Source organism: Polypterus senegalus, chromosome 13, assembly GCF_016835505.1.
Source record: "Polypterus senegalus isolate Bchr_013 chromosome 13, ASM1683550v1, whole genome shotgun sequence".
NCBI classification, from domain to species: domain Eukaryota; kingdom Metazoa; phylum Chordata; class Cladistia; order Polypteriformes; family Polypteridae; genus Polypterus; species Polypterus senegalus.
In genome coordinates this window covers 23,896,587-23,915,174 of record NC_053166.1, presented here as the reverse complement: position 1 = coordinate 23,915,174, position 18,588 = coordinate 23,896,587, and the positions used below count along the sequence as shown (strand labels likewise).

At 36.2% G+C, this 18,588-nt stretch overlaps 3 protein-coding genes across 3 annotated transcripts; all 3 read right to left on the bottom strand.

Annotated features, from left to right (window-relative positions):
* Positions 1 to 1,361: 1,361 nt before the first annotated feature.
* LOC120543295 (protocadherin gamma-A11-like) lies at positions 1,362 to 3,743 on the bottom strand. The gene has a single exon (XM_039776330.1). The coding sequence runs from the start codon at positions 3,741 to 3,743 to the stop codon at positions 1,362 to 1,364; it is 2,382 nt and encodes a 793-aa protein (XP_039632264.1).
* A 6,078-nt stretch (positions 3,744 to 9,821) lies between these two features.
* LOC120543293 (protocadherin gamma-A11-like) lies at positions 9,822 to 11,941 on the bottom strand. Its single transcript, XM_039776329.1, has one exon. The coding sequence runs from the start codon at positions 11,939 to 11,941 to the stop codon at positions 9,854 to 9,856; it is 2,088 nt and encodes a 695-aa protein (XP_039632263.1). The 3' UTR covers positions 9,822 to 9,853.
* Positions 11,942 to 11,948: 7 nt separating this feature from the next.
* Positions 11,949 to 17,361, bottom strand: LOC120543292 (protocadherin beta-5-like). The gene is made up of 3 exons (XM_039776328.1): positions 14,995 to 17,361; positions 14,514 to 14,523; positions 11,949 to 12,184 (listed from the first exon to the last, which is right to left on the bottom strand). Exons 1-3 carry the CDS (start codon positions 17,326 to 17,328, stop codon positions 11,949 to 11,951), a joined length of 2,580 nt encoding a protein of 859 aa, XP_039632262.1. The 5' UTR covers positions 17,329 to 17,361.
* Positions 17,362 to 18,588: the final 1,227 nt, after the last annotated feature.

Sequence of the window (18,588 nt, the reverse complement as noted above, 5' to 3'; positions counted from 1 at the left end):
GGGAACTGAATTGCCTTGAAAGCTTGCATATTGAAATCTTTTTAGTTAGCCAATAAAAGGTGTCATTTTGCTTGACTTCTCACTGTATCTGCATATAAAAACAATTCTGAAATGCAACTAATTTGAGAAGGATTATTGAAATCATGTTATTTTTGAGGTACATTCAAAACTTAACTTGCAGTTACACAGTACATGGTGCATGCCCACCCACAGATTTTTAAAAGTAATCTAACTCCATAGTATTCAATAATTGCAGAATGTTAATATATACTTCTAAAAATGGCAGATGAATCATTATATTCTGTTCAGCATATGAACCAACTCCACTACCTAACCATTCAAGATGCTTATAACCATGAATGTGTTATTTCATTGCTAGCCACAGTCATATATACACCCACACAAACTAATTCAGGGCCACATCATAGGCACCAATCAGCCTAACCTTCATGTCTTTTAGATATCCATTCTACTGTACTAAGTCAAAATGTTTTGAAGGCAACAACATTTTTCAGTTATTTCTGGGTGCATGTCTTTGAATTTTGGGAAGTTCCCAGAGCACCCAGAGGGAATCCACATGGAGAACATGCAAACTCCACACAGGGACGACATGAGGCAGTAGCGCTACTACTGTACCATTCTGCCACTAAATTAAAATTATTTTATACACCCAATATGGGTATTCAATACCCATAGAAACAGTAGGAAAATAAGAAAAATGCAGATGTTCCATGTATAAGATGCAATTTGTACATAACAGGAGAATATTTTTTTACAAAGAAGCATTAGACACCTCTAGGTATTTCATACATAACAAATTAAAAAATAAGATTAAAAAAATGAGGGAAACTGTGAACAAAACTATCCAACACACAGTGATATTTAGTATAATTAAGACATGAAAATTGCAAAAAGAATTTACATTTTTGTATGGATGAAATGTAAACATTTACAGCATGTATGTAAGTACGAATAATTAATAATGCATTTGTGTATTGGGGACTAATAGAAACAGTTCCTTGGAAATTTTAAATAAAAAAATGATTAAAAGTTTTATATTTTATCTGAGGTAATCGGGATCACGTACCTCGTGTATGTAGTGTTGATATTAAATCACAGGAAACTAATACTTTGAGGCTAATAAAAATCAACTTACAAAAAATACAATAATAAACAAGTTCAGATGACTACTTATAACAAGAGCTGTAACTGCTGATTTGGTACATCTTTTCATTCATACTAATCGGAGTTCACTTGCTTAAAATTCATGTCAACAATTAAACACTTGCTTTTGAAATCTGTTAAATCATAGTTTAGTAAAGCTGCTTAGAAATGCACAGTTTTAGAAGATTCAAAAAGATCTAGACAGGTTGAATTCCATCACAGGTGTTATTAAAAGATGTGTAGTTCTGACCGTGAGTAATATTCACTGTAATCAGTCTTACCTGAACGAGCTCCTCCTCTGCGGACAAATCAATTTTGGGATCGCAACACTTCTTTTCCGTTTCAACAGGATTATCCACAGCACTTTGAACCACTGGTTTTACATATTTGAATTCACTGTTTCCAGAATCTGTCGTGAGGCAGACTTCGTAGTTGTAAACGTGACACAGAGTTTCCGTGGCTCCAACGTCTGCATAGCGCGGAGGGTAATAAGGAATAACAGGGAGAGTTCCGTTGGCGCATTCGTTGAAAAATTTAGAGCGCCTGCATTTGTGAAATTTTAAACATATCAGGACTATGATGAAAATAACAAAAAGAAATGAGATAATCACCAACGAAAGAATTAAGTATAATGTGAGATCACCATCTATCTTCTCCTGTGCTAAGTCATTGAACTCTGAAATAGCTAGCGCAAAGTTATCAGTTATGGCAACATTTACATTCACAGTTGCCGCATGAGGAGGCTGCCCGCTGTCCTCAACAGAAATCGTTAGCCTTTGCTTTGTAGGGTCTTTTTCCGTAATCTGCCGAAGTGTTCTCAGTTCTCCATTATTTAAGCCAATTTCAAAAAGTGTCTGGTCAGTGGCTTTGGTAATTTTATAAGAAAGCCAAGCATTATTTCCAGAATCTTTGTCAACAGCAACAACTTTGGTAACGAGATAGCCAATATCTGCAGAACGAGGTATGAATTCTGCGACTGGGGATCCTTTATTTTGAATTGGGTATAAAATCTCTGGATGATTGTCATTTTGATCTTGAATATACACATCCACGACTACAACTGAGCTGAGAGCCGGAGATCCCCCATCTTTAGCTATCACAGAGACTTGAAAATGGCGCATCTGCTCATAATCGAATGAACGAACAGCGTAAAGGACACCTTTATCTGAATTAACAGACACGAACGACAACACAGAGATGTTGTGAAGACGGGTTTCTTGAATATAGTAGGAGATCCTACTGTTTAGACCCGAGTCGTCATCTTTGGCACGAACTGACAAAAAAGATGATCCTGGGGTATTATTTTCATTTATGTTAGCGGAGTAATGTTGCTGTTCAAATTGTGGAGGATTGTCATTGACATCGCTTATCTCAAGTGTAATTGTACGAGCAGCTGACAGCGGAGGTTCGCCTTCATCTGTAGCCATAATACTAATGTTGTATTTGGGTGTTTTTTCACGATCCAGAAATCCGTCCGATTCCAAGCTATAAAAGTTATTTAAAGCGGATTTCAGTTTAAATGGAATGTTATTATCAATAAAACAATTGACTTTACCATTTCTTCCGGAGTCTTTATCTTTTACATTTATCATTGCTACCACAGTCCCAGGTAATGAATCTTCTGAGATTTTACTAGAAACTGATATAAGATTTATAAACGGCACATTATCATTTACATCCATTACTTCTACTATTACTTTACCGGAACCTAAAAGACCACCAATGTCTTTAGCTTGGATGTTCATTTCATACATTTTATTGTTTTCATAATCGAGTTGCCCCTGGAGCTTTATTTCACCAGAGTCTGCATTCAGTTCAAATATATCTTGAGCATTGTCAGAGATATGATTAAAAAAAAAATTAATTTGTCCATTCATATCTTTGTCTGCATCAGTGGCGTTTACTCTGGTAAGCACGGATCCAATTGAAGTATTCTCCGGAACAGACGTTTTATAAACCTCCTGCGTAAAAACAGGAGCATTATCATTAACATCGAGAACAATAATACGAATTTCAAGTATTCCAGACAGCGGAGGATCCCCTCCATCAACAGCGGTCAAAAGGAGAATATGCTCCTCCTGTGTTTCTCTATCCAGCTGCGTGTCTAGCAATAAACTCACGTAACTGTTTCCGTCAGATTGTGTACTTGTTTTTAATTTAAAATGGTCATTAGGTGTGAGGGTATATGATTTCAATGTGTTCACACCCACGTCGTTGTCTATAGCACTCGGCAGAGAAAACAAAGCTCCAGGAAGAGAGGACTCGCTAATTTCTAACCGAATATTGTCTTTTTGAAACGTGGGCCTGTTATCGTTAATATCAACAATATCTACAGTTACACGATGTAATTCCATCGGATTTTCGAGTACTATCTGAAAATGCAATGAACACACAGGGATTGATCGACACATCTGCTCTCTGTCAATCCTCTCTTTCACAACTAAAATCCCTTTATTTACATTTAGATCAAAATATTCGGTTTCATCATCGGTATAAATACGAGCGCCCCCCGTTTTTAGTCGCTGGTTATCTTTGCCTAAATCCTTTGCGATATTACCTACAAATGACCCCCTCACCATTTCCTCCGGAACAGAATAACGGACTTCACCATTAACAAGGAGCTGGCAGAAGGAATAAATAACTAGGATCAGTACCTGATTTATGAAGGTCCAGGTTAACATTTTCCAAATAATATGAAAGGGGTCCCTTTATATAACGTGATAGATTGCGCCTGTTTTGCTTGTTAAATATCCAATAAATCCTGAAGAAAAAATATCAGTATCTTTAATCCTATATAAAATGATCCTTTTCAATGCAGTATTCCAGTCTTTTTGTAAAACAAGGCTCTTCTGCATGTGTTATATGAGGAGCTGCTAAAGGGGAGGTCCTGCTGGAGCTTTGAATCGAGAAAATCACCTACTTGATCAACAGCGGCACTCGCTGTACAACTGCAGAAACACAAAACGTCAAGTCAGATAAATAACACTGGTTTACATCAAATCACGATTTGCACTTATTTTCAGCGTTCGTTAAATCTGCATATTAATACAGTAATACATAAAGAAATATAAATAGTAGGAGAACTGCTATATTATAATTATTATAATTGTTATTATTTTATTATTCAAGAAATGCCAACTGGGCATTAACGCTATACAATCACGGACATGTTTATTTATTTATTTTTTGCTTTTATTTGAATTGCATTGCATTTTTAAATATCAGAGTTTTAGCTTAGACCAGCGTTTCTCAACATTTAAGTATTTGCCACCCGAGTTTTCATAACAGTTTTACTCGCTCCCCCTGGCCAACATTTTTTTGAAATGTAAATGCTTATTTTATTATACCTACTTAACTTTTATCGACATTCATTTAACTCTATATTTATTTTTCTAGTATCAGAATGTAGTTTAAGTTAATTTATTTTGGTTTCAACAGATGTTTTTTTCATATTTTTGATTCTTCTTCTTCGTGCCCCCCCTTTTTGGTACTTCGCGCCCCCCTAGGGGGGCCCGCCCCACAGGTTGAGAACCACTGGCTTAGACAAACTTTACAAAACTCGTTCTCAATTTTCTTTCTGAGGACAAATAAAGTTCTTTCTAGCTACTGTTAATTTTCACTGTATGTTCTCTTTTTTATAGTTTGCCAGAAAAGCAAAATACTAAATAAAAGGACACTCACGGCAATGATTTTATACTACTGGTCAGAAGTTTTAGAACACCTAAAGTTTTTCCAGTTTTTCTTCAAATTGAATCAGTTGATATTTAATGAATGACCTATATGGTGAAAAAGTAAGCAGCAAATTGAAAGTTTAGGTTAGGAAAGACTGGAAAAAAAGGAAATTTAGAATATTACAAATGGGCCAGTTATTCTGCAGCAATTAAAGTAAATCAAGCCTTACAAGTTGAAGCAAATGATTTGTGTAGGTGTTCCAACTTCTGTTGATTACTTAAAAATCCTGTGTCTGTCTTAAAGCAAAGTTGGCACAGACTCTGTTTCTACACCCTCTACACCATATTATTTGTAATTTCAAGTGATAATGGCAATTAAGAAAGTAAAAGGGGACAGAACATTATTACCCTTAGAAGTGTAGGCCTTTCATTAAGAGAAGCTGAAAAAAAATGACAGTGACAGTGAATACAGTGGTGTCCTGCAAAATCCAAAGGCAATTGGAAACTGGAAGAAACTCTGTAATCTGGCAGACCCAAAGTCACAACCTAATCAGAAGACAAGTTTCCAAAGTTCACCAGCTTGTGTGACAGGCACCTCACAGTAAAACAGCTTCAAGCACAGCTTAACAGTGCTGGCTGATAAAAGCAAGTCTCAGTTTCTACTGTGAAGAGGAGCCTTTGTTCTACAGATTTGACAGGGTGATTAACAGTAACAAAGACATTTCTTAAAGGACACAATGGGGCCTTGAAACACCAGCTGTGGACTACTGCAGACTGGAAGAAAGTCTTATGGAATGAAGAATCAAGTTTGAAATTTTTGTTTCATCACCCAGGGTTTTTGTACATTGTCAAGTTGGCAAAAGGATGGTTCTTCAGTGTGTGACACCAGCTGTCAAACATGGAGGAGGAAGTGTGATGGGCTGAGGTTCTTGTTCTGGATGCAGAGTTGGTGACTTGCACAGAGTAACTGGCATTCTGAATCACAAGGGTTACCACAGTTTGGCTGTAATATCAGATGTCCTCTGGTATCTGGTGCAGAGACATTAACAGCAGATCATTTTAGTCCTGTATGATCAGATTGAGATCTGTGGTATTAGGAGGCCAACTCAACACCTTTATCATGCTTCTCTAACCGTTCCTGAAAAATCTTTGCATTGTGACCACCATCAACAATGTATTTGTTGTACAGCCCAAAGTCACTCAAGGAATGCCTCATTGGTCTTTAACAATCCTTGTTTTTTGACAGCCCCCCAGCCTTGACTCTCTAAGAAGGCAATTCAGAGAGACACCCCCTGCCAGGAAGATTGTGCACATAATGGATTTCAAACAATGGGGTAAATATAAAACGAAACAGAACACAAGATTCCCATTAGGGAATATTATTGCCATGAAAGTGTGTCTATAACAATCATGAGGTAGATGGTACATGTCAAAATTGAATCCTCATGAAGGCCAAGACCTAAGCATTGCTCAGAGCATCACGCTGCCACCACCAGCTTGCCTTCTTCATATTGTGCATCCTACTGCCATCTCTTCCCCAGATAAACAATGTACACACATCCAGCCACCCTCAAGATTCAAAAGTAAATGTGATTTATCAAACCAAACTACCTTTTATTGCTCAATTGTCTAATTCTGACACTCACATGCCCATTGTAGGCATTTGTGGTGATGAAAAGTGTTCAGCATGGGCACTCTATCTGGACTGCGGCTATTCAGCCTCATACACAGCAAGCTATGATGCATTGTGTGTTCTGATACCTTTATCTCATGTCCAGAATTAAGTTCATCAACAATTTGTTAAAAAGCAGCTTTTCTGTGGGATCAGACCAAATGGGCTAGACTTCACTGCCCACACACATCAATATGGCTTGGGTGCCCATTGACTCTGTAGTCGGTTCATCAGTTGTCTTTCCTTGGACCACTTTAGGAAGGTACTGATCATTAAACTGAGAATACCACATAAGATCTGTCACTTTGGCGGTGCTCTGATCCAGATGTCTAGCCATGTCCCTTGTCAAAGTTGCTCAGATCCTTATGCTTACCTCTTTATCCTGCTTCTACATCACCTCCAATTCACTTGCTGCCTAATTTATTAATTTTGTCAAACTAGAGGTGAAGTGTATTCAGCAGGGTTTGCTCATCAGTAATGATGTTATCTTATTTGCTTAAATGTCCAAAACTTCAAGTTTATACCTGATACAATGTTTTAGCAATCATCATAGAAATATACAGTAGACAAATTAGGGTAGGTTCTCACTTTACATTACATAAAATCCTTCAACTATCACCCCTGTACACACACCTCCCTCTGCCCAAGAACAATTTCTACTGGAGTTATGAGGGATGACATTATAATTAATATTTTAAGTCCTTACTTTGGCTTCCAGTTAAGTATAGCACAAATTTCGTAATACTAGCTGTTCTACTCATCTAAGACATATCTAAATTTGCAGGTCACCATTTATTGGAATGTATTTTGAAATCATTGTAGTAATAAAATCCATTGTATTTTGCATTCCAACAGATGGTGCATCACAAACATTAACACTTCTTTTATGAATCCCATACTGACTAGCATATAACAGATAACAGAGACAGATGCACACACACACACACACACACTTGTCCTTTTATAAAGCTTTCAAAACCTTTGCACCACTCTGTGTAACAGAACCTGAGATCCACAACATGTGATAACAATAGTAATATACATCCATCCATCCATTTTCTAACCTGCTGAATCTGAAAACAGGGTCATGGGGGTCTGCTGGAGCCAATCCCAGCCAACACAGGGCACAAGGCAGGAACCAATCCTGGGCAGGGTGCCAACCCACCGCAGGACACACACAAACACACCCACACACCAAGCACACACTAGGGCCAATTTAGAATCACCAATCCACCTAACCTGCATGTCTTTGGATTGTGGGAGGAAACCGGAGCGCCCGGAGAAAACCCACACAGACACGGGAAGAAAATGCAAACCCGGGTCTCCTAACTGCGAGGCAGCAGCGCTTCCACTGTGCCACCGTGCCGCCATAGTAATGTACACCAGATTTTAATTCAAAATAATGCAGGATTTGCTATCAAGTGAAATTTAAATTTTAAATCTTTTAAATTTTCATCCCCTGCGATGCCACATGGTCACTCTTTCCATTAGCTTGGTAACTTGCAGTGTATATTCAATAATTGTGCTTTATTTTCTACATTGATGTTTCATAAATTTCAGCTTTGGAAGAAAAAATATCATCACCTAGCATTAAATATGTGTTGTTAAGAGTCTTTTTAATTTCTTTTATGAAACTGTCTCAAATGTTTAAATATATTGAAGTGCATTGAACTGCTCATCAGAGACCAGCATACTCGTATATCAAAATAAATTGCATCACACTTCAGTGTAAAGAGGTTTCCTTCGTGTTAATATAAAAAAAAACTAAAGAAAATAAGTATCATTGTTAATATCTACAACAGCAACATAAACTCTGACCATTTATCAATAAACAATGACCTATTCATCTTTTTAATGCAGCAACACTCTTGTTGCACACTTTAGAGGCACCAGATATTTTCAGTGCATGTTATGTCTTATTCTTCCCAGTATCCTAAAAATGAAAATGTTAACTAATTTTAATTTGTATTAATATAAATTACCCTTTGAAAAATAGGTATAATTTTTGGTGTGCATTGCTGTGTTTTCTGATGGCACTACAGGTTGGTTTCTGCCAGGATAATCTTTGGTGCACCAGAGAAGGTGGTTTGGAGCAGGTTGGTGGGGGATTTACGTTTTTGTTTGAGTACAATAACATAGGGGCTTCAACAATATCTCAGTATTAAAAAGCTCAAAAAAAGGTAATAAAGAGTAATGGAAAAATTATTGATATAAATATTTTAGGGAAATGAAGATATATTTTATGAGAACCTCAAACATGCAGTACTTAGTTACAGTGACAGGATTGACTCAATAGAAACAATGAGCTCAAACCAAATATGAACAATAAATCACATCTGGGGGACATATACAACCTGACTAGTCGATCTAGACAGTAGAAAGTTCATTCAAAAGGAGAAAGACAGAAACAATAAAACTAAATTCATATCCATGATATGTTTATGTAACTGTTTGGGTATAACTTTATTGAAATCTTCAAAGCACATGAAACTCATAGTAGACTAGAAACCAAAATAGTTTATGCGAGAGAACAATGAACTCTCATATACAACAATAATGTAATTTACAGTGAAGAGTCCTTGACGTCCACATGAATCTGGCACAAGAACATATTCATTTAATTTTTAACCTAAAGGAAGCTGCAAAGCTGTGACACTGTGCAGTCATTATTGCATCCCATGAAATGTCTGTAATAAAATATACTTTTAGCAATATTCCCAAATATATTCTTTAAAAATTAATGGTCTCTACACCACAGCTTCATAGGTAACTAAAAACTGGTTATTGCATTTCTCAGATTATCATCCAACTAAACTTTTACTTTTAAGTATACAGTCTGCTACTTCTTTTATTTTAGTTTATCTGTAAAAAGCTAGGTCTTGGGAAAAATTAAGTATATCTATCTATCTATCTATCTATCTATCTATCTATCTATCTATCTATCTATACATACATACATCCTCTCATATCTATCTATCTATCTATCTATCTATCTATCTATCTATCTATCTATCTATCTATCTATCTATCTATACATACATCCTCTCATATCTATCTATCTATATGTTGTCAAATACTGCAGATTCCCTAATTTACATATATCCATTATTTTAATTTGCCACAAAGCAGAATATGCTAAACATATTTCAGAATGTTTTTAAACTAAATTGATTTGAAAATTCAAGGTGAAGTGTCGAATGCAAATTCGCATAATGGGCAATTTTGACATGAATAGCTTTACACAAAAATGCTCTTTTCCTTCTCTGCATACATACATACATACACAATTTTTTTTTATTTTTTTTTTTGGGGGGGGGGCGTCTGTAAGGAATGTTAAATAATTTGTTTAAATGTGTTTTACCTGTAAAAGATCTTCTTCAGCTTCACTTTTCAAGTGTTTCGTTTCTGTTCCACTTGCCCTAATATCCATGGAACTCTTGGGAAGAGGTTCTATAGTTTTAAAATCGTTGTTCTCAACGCTATTCCCAGAATCCGCTGTTAGGCAAACTTCGTAGTTGTAAACGTGACAAAGGGTTCCGGTCGTTCCGGCATCTGCATAGCTAGGTGGATAATAAGGGATAACTGGTAGAGTTCCATTGGGGTATTCATTGAAAAGTTTTGAGCTTCTCCATTTGTAAATTTTTAAACATATTAGAGCTATAATTAAAACAAGGAAAAGAAAAGATACTAATGCTAACGATAGCACTAGATAAAATGTTATATTGGCGTCATGGCTGCTATTTTTTGTCAGGTCACTGAATTCTGAAAGCGCAAGTGCAAAGTTTTCACTGATGCCAATGTTTATGTTTACTGTTGATGAGTGAGATGGCTGGCCGCTGTCCTCTACTGAAATTGTTATTTTTTGCTTTTTAGAATCTTTCTCCATAATCTGTCGTGCAGTTCTCACTTCTCCATTATGTAAACCAACTTCAAAAAGCGTCTGGTCGGTGGCTTTGATGAGTTTGTAGGAAAGCCAGGCATTCTCTTTAGAGTCCTTATCAACAGCAACAACTTTTGTAACGAGATAACCAACACTGACTGAGGTAGGTATGAATTCCGCTGCTGGATATCCTTTATTCTGAATTGGATATAAAATCTCTGGAAAATTATCATTCTCGTCTTCAATGTAAATATCTATAATAACAACAGAACTGAGAGATGGCGATCCTCCATCTTTTGCTGTTACTGAAACCTGAAAATTACTCATCTGCTCATAATCGAATGAACGTACAGCATAGAGAACACCTTCTTCAGAGTTAACAGACACGAATGATGTTACAGATAAATTGTTAACACGGGAGTTTTGAACGAAGTACGATATTCTACTGTTGACGCCCGAGTCCTCATCTTTGGCGCGCACTGAGAAAAAAGATGATCCCGGAGAATTGTTTTCCATAATATATGTTGAGTAACGCTGTTGTTCGAACTTCGGAGGATTATCGTTAACATCGCTGATCACTAGAGTAATTAGACGAGTAGCTGACAGGGGATGTTCACCTTCGTCCGTGGCAATTATGGTAATATTATACGCAGACACTTTTTCCCGATCTAAATTTCCATCAGTTTCTAAACTATAAAAATTATTTAAAGAATATTCCAGTTTAAAAGGAATATTGTTGCCAACAAAACAATTTACTTTACCATTTCTTCCAAAATCTTTATCTTGCACGTTGATTATAGCGATTACTGTGCCAGGCTTTGAATCTTCAGAAATTTGATTTGAAACTGACATGAGATTTATTAATGGCACATTGTCATTTACATCAACTACTTCTATTATCACTTTACTAGAACTTACGTGACCTCCATGGTCACTGGCTTCAACTGTCATTTCATACATTTTATTATTTTCATAATCTATGTGTCCTTTGACTTTGATTTCTCCAGAGTCCGGATTTATTTCAAATACATTATTTCCATTTTCGCTGATGTGGGAGAAACAGTACCTAATTCTCCCGTTCATGTCTTTGTCAGCGTCAGTAGCACTAACTTTCATTACCAGAGAGCCAATCAAAGAGTTCTCTTGGACATAGGCTTTATAAACCTCATGTGAAAACACAGGGGCATTATCATTGGCATCGAGAACAATAATATGGATTTCAACTGTGCCAGAGCGCTGAGGATTCCCTCCATCAACAGCGGTTAAAAGTAAAATGTGCTCTTCTTGCTTTTCTCTGTCCAAAGGCACCTCCAGCAATAAATACACGTTACCATCCGACTGTATGCGCGATTTTAACTTAAAATGATCATTTGGAGTAAGCACATAAGATTTTATTGTATTTGTACCCACATCGCTGTCTATAGCACTAGGCAGAGAAAACAAAGCTCCCGGAGGGGAAGACTCGATCACCTTTAACTGAATGCTTTGTTTGTCGCATGTGGGATCATTATCGTTAATGTCAATAACATCAACAGTAACGCGATGTAATTCCATCGGATTTTCAAGAATAATCTGACAATTTAAAGTGCAAAGGGTTAGTTTTCCACACATCTGTTCCCTGTCGATTTTGTCCTTTATTTATATCTAACTCAATATATTCTGCCCCTCCTTCAGTATAGAAACGGGCTTTGCCGATTTTCAGTCTCTGAATACCTAACGACAAATCTTTTCCAATATCTCCAACAAAAGTCCCACTCACCATTTCTTCTGGAATGGAATAGCGGACCTCTCCATTAACTAAAAATGCAGAAATTACAAAAATAATTATCAACAGTACCTGCATTGTGGAGGCGTATAGCATTTTCGAATTGCTTGGAGGGACACAATTCACGTTCATTGAATAAAATTGATCAATGGCATTTCATTCCTCTGTGAATGCTGACGTTTTGCTGCACAATACCGCCGATGCTTCATGAAAACGTTGTTATATATTTGTATCCGCAGCTCTTATACTGATTATCCGTCTTTCAATATGATCAGGATCTTCCGTTGTTGTGCTTTGTAACGATATGGCAGAGGCAATTCTGCTGCGTTTATGCTTCGAGAAATCTCACTAATCAACAGCGGCACTCTCCGTTCAAATGTAAATAATGCAAGATGTTAATTAAGAAAAGGAAAAAAATGTGAGGACTGGAACCCTATTTAGCACTATCTCTTGCCTTTTATTGTACATTGCACGTTATGAAAGAAAGAAAGAAAGACGTTTTGAACATTCACAAACATTTGTACTTTTATTTATAAGGTAAGATTATTTGCCTTTATGCTTCTCTTTATTTTCAAAGTTCAAAATGGCAGTTTTATAAAGATATAATATCTTCGTGTAACAAGAAAATCGTTATATTAAAGATCTATAAATGATTTAAAAGCAACAAAGAAAAAAATGGTGAAGTACTGTTCAGGATAAAGAATGGGTGTATGAGAGAGAGAAACACATAGAGAAGGATATTTAGGAAATGCTTATTTGTAGCCAGGTGACAAGTCACCTCATTTGGAAGAGATGGGTCCACAGATGAAGTGGACTTGTTTACATTTTGAATGTTTATTTCCTTCCTCACTTGTGATAAAGATTTACTATGGCAGGCATGTGATTCTAACCATTGTTTATAAAAATTAAAAACTGTCCTGTCATCAGGTCAACATCAGTGTTGCCTTTTTACCTACGAATCTCTAAATTACCTGAATTAAGAAAAAAAACACGTGAGTGTATTTTGAAATGAAAAATACATTTAGTGTTCCAGTAACAACATACTAAACGTTTATCCAGCAACATCCTTTGCCTAGATGACATTTCATTATTTGGTGTTTAACATGTTACACTTGGCATTCTAAAATATTTTGTTGTGTGCATTTGTCATATATCATCTGTCTTTTAATTGCATGTTTTTATTTCCTGACAGTCTTTTTCAGGTTTTCTACAACTGAATAGGTGCAAATTCTTAATGATTTTATTTATGGTTATGGATGAGATGAGTAATGGTATAAAAATCCAATGCCCCAGATGCAGGCCTTTTGCTGATGACTTTGTTGTGTAACACCAAAAAAAAAAAAAAGGAAGTGGAGAAGAAATTAGAAGAATGGAAAAGGACTTTAGAAGATAGAGGATTGAAGATAAACAGGAAGAAGACAGAATAATGATGACCAGGATTCAGAAGTCAGCCTACAGGGAGAGCCATTGAAAAGAGTGGATAAATGTAAATATCTAGGATCAGTTGTAGCCCAAGATGGAAAATAAGATGCAGAGATAACCCATAAAGGTAAGTGTGGATGGGACAAGTGGAGGAAGGAATCAGGTGTGATTAAAGAATTAAGGTGAAGATTAAAGGTATGGTTTTTAAGACAGTTATTAGACCTGCAATGATATATGGAGCTGAGACATGAGCAGTAAAAGGAGCACAGGAGAAGAAGTTGGATGTGGCAGAAATGAAAATGTTGAGATGGATGAGTGCAGTTAGAAAAAGAAAGAATAACAAATGAGAAAATCGGAGGTACAACAAACGTTGGAGAAATATCTGAGAAAGTACAGGAAAGCAGATTGAAGTGATATGAACATGTGATAAGGAAACAATGAATATGTGTGCGGAAGTGTGATGGGAATTGAAGGGAAGTAAAAGTGAGGGAGGTCAAGGGTAAGGTGGATAAATTAAAAGAAAATCAGAAGGAAAAGTGTCTGACTGAGGAAGAGGTACAGGACTGAGGTGTATAGAGACTGATGATCAAGCACATCAATGCCAAAGAAATGGGAGAAGAAGATGCTTGCTCTATCTATCTATCTATCTATCTATCTATCTATCTATCTATCTATCTATCTATCTATCTATCTATCTATCTATCTATCTATCTATCTATCTATCTATCTATCTATCTATCTATCTATCTATCACAGTGTCTAAGCAAATGTTGAATAAATAATACATTCCGTGTGTAAAAGCACTGACTCTTGACTCTTTCATACTACTATTGACTCTCAGTTGCAGTATGAACTGGTGTTCCGTTCTTCAAACAAGGGGCTTCAGTGACAGCTGGAGAGCCTTTAAAAAGGGAAGGCCTGTCATACTCTGTCACTAACTTAATGTGGCCTATAAGAGAGCAATTAAATGGGAAAAAATCCATTGATCAGCACAAGCAGGCACCATACAGCATTACAATTCTTTCTGAAGAATGTGCAAAAAGTTCATATATTTTGCATACAGTAATCATTATAGCATTTTGCAAATATCTTCTTGTAGGAAATGACAGATGAGATTCTTTTATAAATAACAATTGCAAAAATAAGATACCTATGCATTCTTTTGCAAATGTGATAGATTATAAAGAATTATCAATAAATGCTGCGGCAAATCATCAAACCTTGTTCACTTAAAGAAATAGACAGTATTGCCATTACTTAACTCGTCTTAATCTCGACAGAATCATTAAAAAACAACAAAAACAGCTGGAACGCAGCATATCATACAGTGTATAGTATAAACATCAACTCGCAGATAACCTCAATCAGAGGTATTACCATTGCCTTAAGATTTATAGTAATGTGTACTTAAGCAGCTTACCTGTATTATATCTTCTTCAACAGTTGAATCCCGATTCCCTTTGTGAGTGTTTGTTTCTGTTCCATTAGCATTAACATCCACAACATTTTGGACTATTGGTTTTCTATTTGTAAGTTCGCTGTCTCCAGAGTCCGTTTTAAGACAGACCTCATAGTTGTAAACATGACATAATGTTCCTGTAGCTCCGACTTCTGCATAACGAGGAGGATAATAAGGAATAACGGGAAGAGCTCCATTGGAACCTTCGTTGAAAAGTTTACAACGCCTCCATTTGTGAATTTTTATAGATATGATCACTATAATGAAAATAAGGAAAACAAATGATACTATCACTAAGGAGAGAATTAAGTAAAACTGCATATCACCATCATCGTTGTTCCTTTGTGCAAGATCGTTGAATTCAGAAAAGGCTAGGGCAAAGTTATCAATAACTGCAACGTTGACATTGATGCTCGCTGTGTAAGGAGGTTGTCCATTGTCTTCTACTAAAATTGTTAACTTATATTTGGAAAAATCCTTCTCAGTAATTTGTCGAAGAGTTCTTAATTCCCCATCATGTATACCCACTTTAAAAAGTGTCTGGTCGGTGGACTTGATTATTTTATAAGAAAGCCAAGCATTATTACTAGAATCCTTGTCAACAGCAACAACTTTAGTAACCAGGTATCCAACATCAGCAGAACGGGGTATCAACTCCGTTATTGGGTGAGATTTACTGTGGACAGGATACAACACCTCTGGGGGATTGTCATTCTGGTCTTGGATATACACATCTACAATGACACTGGCACTAAGAGATGGAGATCCTCCATCTTTAGCTGTAACCAAGATTTGAAAATGACTCAGCTGCTCAAAATCGTACGAACGTACAGCATAGATAACACCTTCATCTAAATTAACAGATACAAACGAAGATACGGATTGGTTAATTCGAGTTTCTTGAACAAAATACGTGATTTTACTATTAACACCCGAATCATCATCTTTGGCACACACTGAAAAAAATGAAGATCCAGGAGAATTGTTTTCCATAATATATGTTGTGTAATGCTGCTGTTCGAATCTCGGTGGATTGTCATTTACATCACTTACCGCTAATAATATTGTATAAGTGGCTGAAAGTGAAGGCTCACCTTGGTCTGTGGCCACAATGGTAATATTATACTGTGGAGTTTTTTCACGATCTAGAATTCCATCAGTTTCTAAGCTATAAAAGTTATTTAAAGAAGATTTTAATTTAAATGGAATATTATTATCAATGAAACAGATCACTTGACCGTTTCTTCCAGAGTCCTTATCTTGCACGTTAATAATTGCTATCACTGTTCCAGGCAATGAATCTTCGGAGATTTGATTTGAAATAGACATCAGATTTATAAACGGGACATTGTCATTTACATCTGTTACTTCTATTATTACTTTACAAGAGCCTACGAGACCCCCAATATCTTTGGCTTGAACGGTCATTTCATACATTTTATGTTTTTCGTAATCTATTTGTGCTGTGACTTTGATTTCTCCGGTTTCTTCATTAAGTTTATATAAATCCTTCGCATTATTTGAGATATGAGTGAAAAAATATTTTATTTGCCCATTTATTCCTTTGTCTGCGTCAGTAGCGTTAACTTTAATAAGCACCGAACCTATCAAGCAGTTCTCACGGACAGCTATTTTATAAACCTCTTTAGAGAAAATGGGAGCGTTGTCATTGGCGTCGAGGACAATAATTTCAATTTCAATTGTACTCGATCGCTGAGGCTCTCCTCCATCAACTGCAGTTAACATGAGGATATGCTTTTCTTGTATTTCTCTGTCTAGAGGCTTTTCTAATACCAAATCCACTGAATTTCTCCCAGCATTATGCTCCTTTGTTCTTAATTTAAAATGATTATTAGATGTGAGACTATACGATTGTAACGTATTAACGCCGACATCACTATCTACAGCACTCGGCAGAGAAAACACAGCTCCTGGAGGAGCCGACTCGCTAATTTCCAAATGCATACTGTTTTCAGGGAATGTAGGATCGTTATCGTTAATATCAACTATCTCAACACTAATTCTATGGAATTGCATTGGATTTTCGAGGACAATCTGAAAATTTAAGGCGCAAGGCGTTATTGTCTCACACAGCTGCTCTCTGTCAATTCTGTCTTTAATAACTAAAATCCCTTTATTTACATTTAACTCAATGTATTCCGTTTCTCCTTCGGTATAAATTCGAGCTCTTCGAGTTTTTAGTCTTTGATTGTCTAACCCCAGGTCTTTTGCAACATTACCTACAAATGTTCCCCTCGTCATTTCTTCTGGAATAGAATACTGCAATTCTCCCATAATTAGGAGTGCCGATTTTATAAAAATATTAAGGATCAGTACCTGCTGAATGAATGTCCACGGTGTCATTTTCCAGAAGACAACAAGGAAGTTTCTTTTACTAAAGCTTGTTTAAAAAAACGCCTTTGTGTTTGCCAGATATTCCCAGATGATTTCGGTAAAGTGTTATTAATTTCGCCTTTCCTTTGTGGACAAAATGCTGAAAATCTGCATTTTTTGTTCTTTTTAATGGTGAAGCACTTCTGCCTCGGCGATATATGCAGCTATGAGGCGGGGTCGGGATTTCAGCAGAAACAAATCTCCTAAACTATCAACAGCGGCACTCACAGTCCATACACAATATTGCAACAATAATAACATAAAAAATGTAACATCGTTTAAAGTTATATATTTTGTATTTTTGATGCGGAAATAATTCCTTGAAATTGTCTGACTGACCAAAACAGTGATGGAGACAGGTTGTGATCTGAGACAATGTAACCAATTTAAATAACAACTAGGAATTTTAACACACACATATATGCATATCTCAATACCGAATATAGCCAGTGACTTATAATTTGATATCTCCTATTACTTCTTGTAGAAATTGAAGCTGTCTGAATAGCATCAGCTGAAAGTCAGGACCCTATTGTAAATGAACTAGTGTAAGACTCGTTCATTTTCTCTGTATTGTCTATGATAACTGCAAAAAGACTATAAAGTGTATCAAATCAAAATGAAATAATAAGTACTGTATTCATCGTAATATATTAAACTGGAATGTTGGCTTTATCAGCCTACTTATTATTATTGCATCGAAATTCAAAGCATTTTGTATTATTGCGTATTTCTGAAGTGGCAGTGATAAATTGGCCAGCTAGTTCTCTGAAGAGGATTACTTGTGTTCTGTATTGTTTGTTGTATTAATCCCGTTTTTGGAACCCATTGCACGCCCAACCTACCTGGAAGGAGGGTCCCTCTCTTAATTCCCCTCCTTTGATTTTTTTCCCTTTTTATTTTATAATTTATTTATTTTTTTTTTTTTGGTTTTCTGTGGAACTGTCAAAAATCAGTGCCTGCTGAAACCATTCAGGGATTCCTTGTGTGATTTGGGGCTGAACAAGAGAAACATTGCTGTTTTTATTTCCTTCACTGAATTACTCCTCCTTGTATTTGAGGTTTTAAAAGGCATTTTGGAGTGTAACAAAAATCATTAGGTACAGGCAATGAGTATAATGTAAGTAATGCAAATTTTCAGTTATAACTGAGTGTGATTGG

Coding starts and splice junctions, on each gene's coding strand:
- LOC120543295 (XM_039776330.1), bottom strand. CDS start 3,743: ATGGTGAGGGGGTCATTTGTAGGTAATATCGCAAAGGATTTAGGCAAA.
- LOC120543293 (XM_039776329.1), bottom strand. CDS start 11,941: ATGGAATTACATCGCGTTACTGTTGATGTTATTGACATTAACGATAAT.
- LOC120543292 (XM_039776328.1), bottom strand. CDS start 17,328: ATGGGAGAATTGCAGTATTCTATTCCAGAAGAAATGACGAGGGGAACA.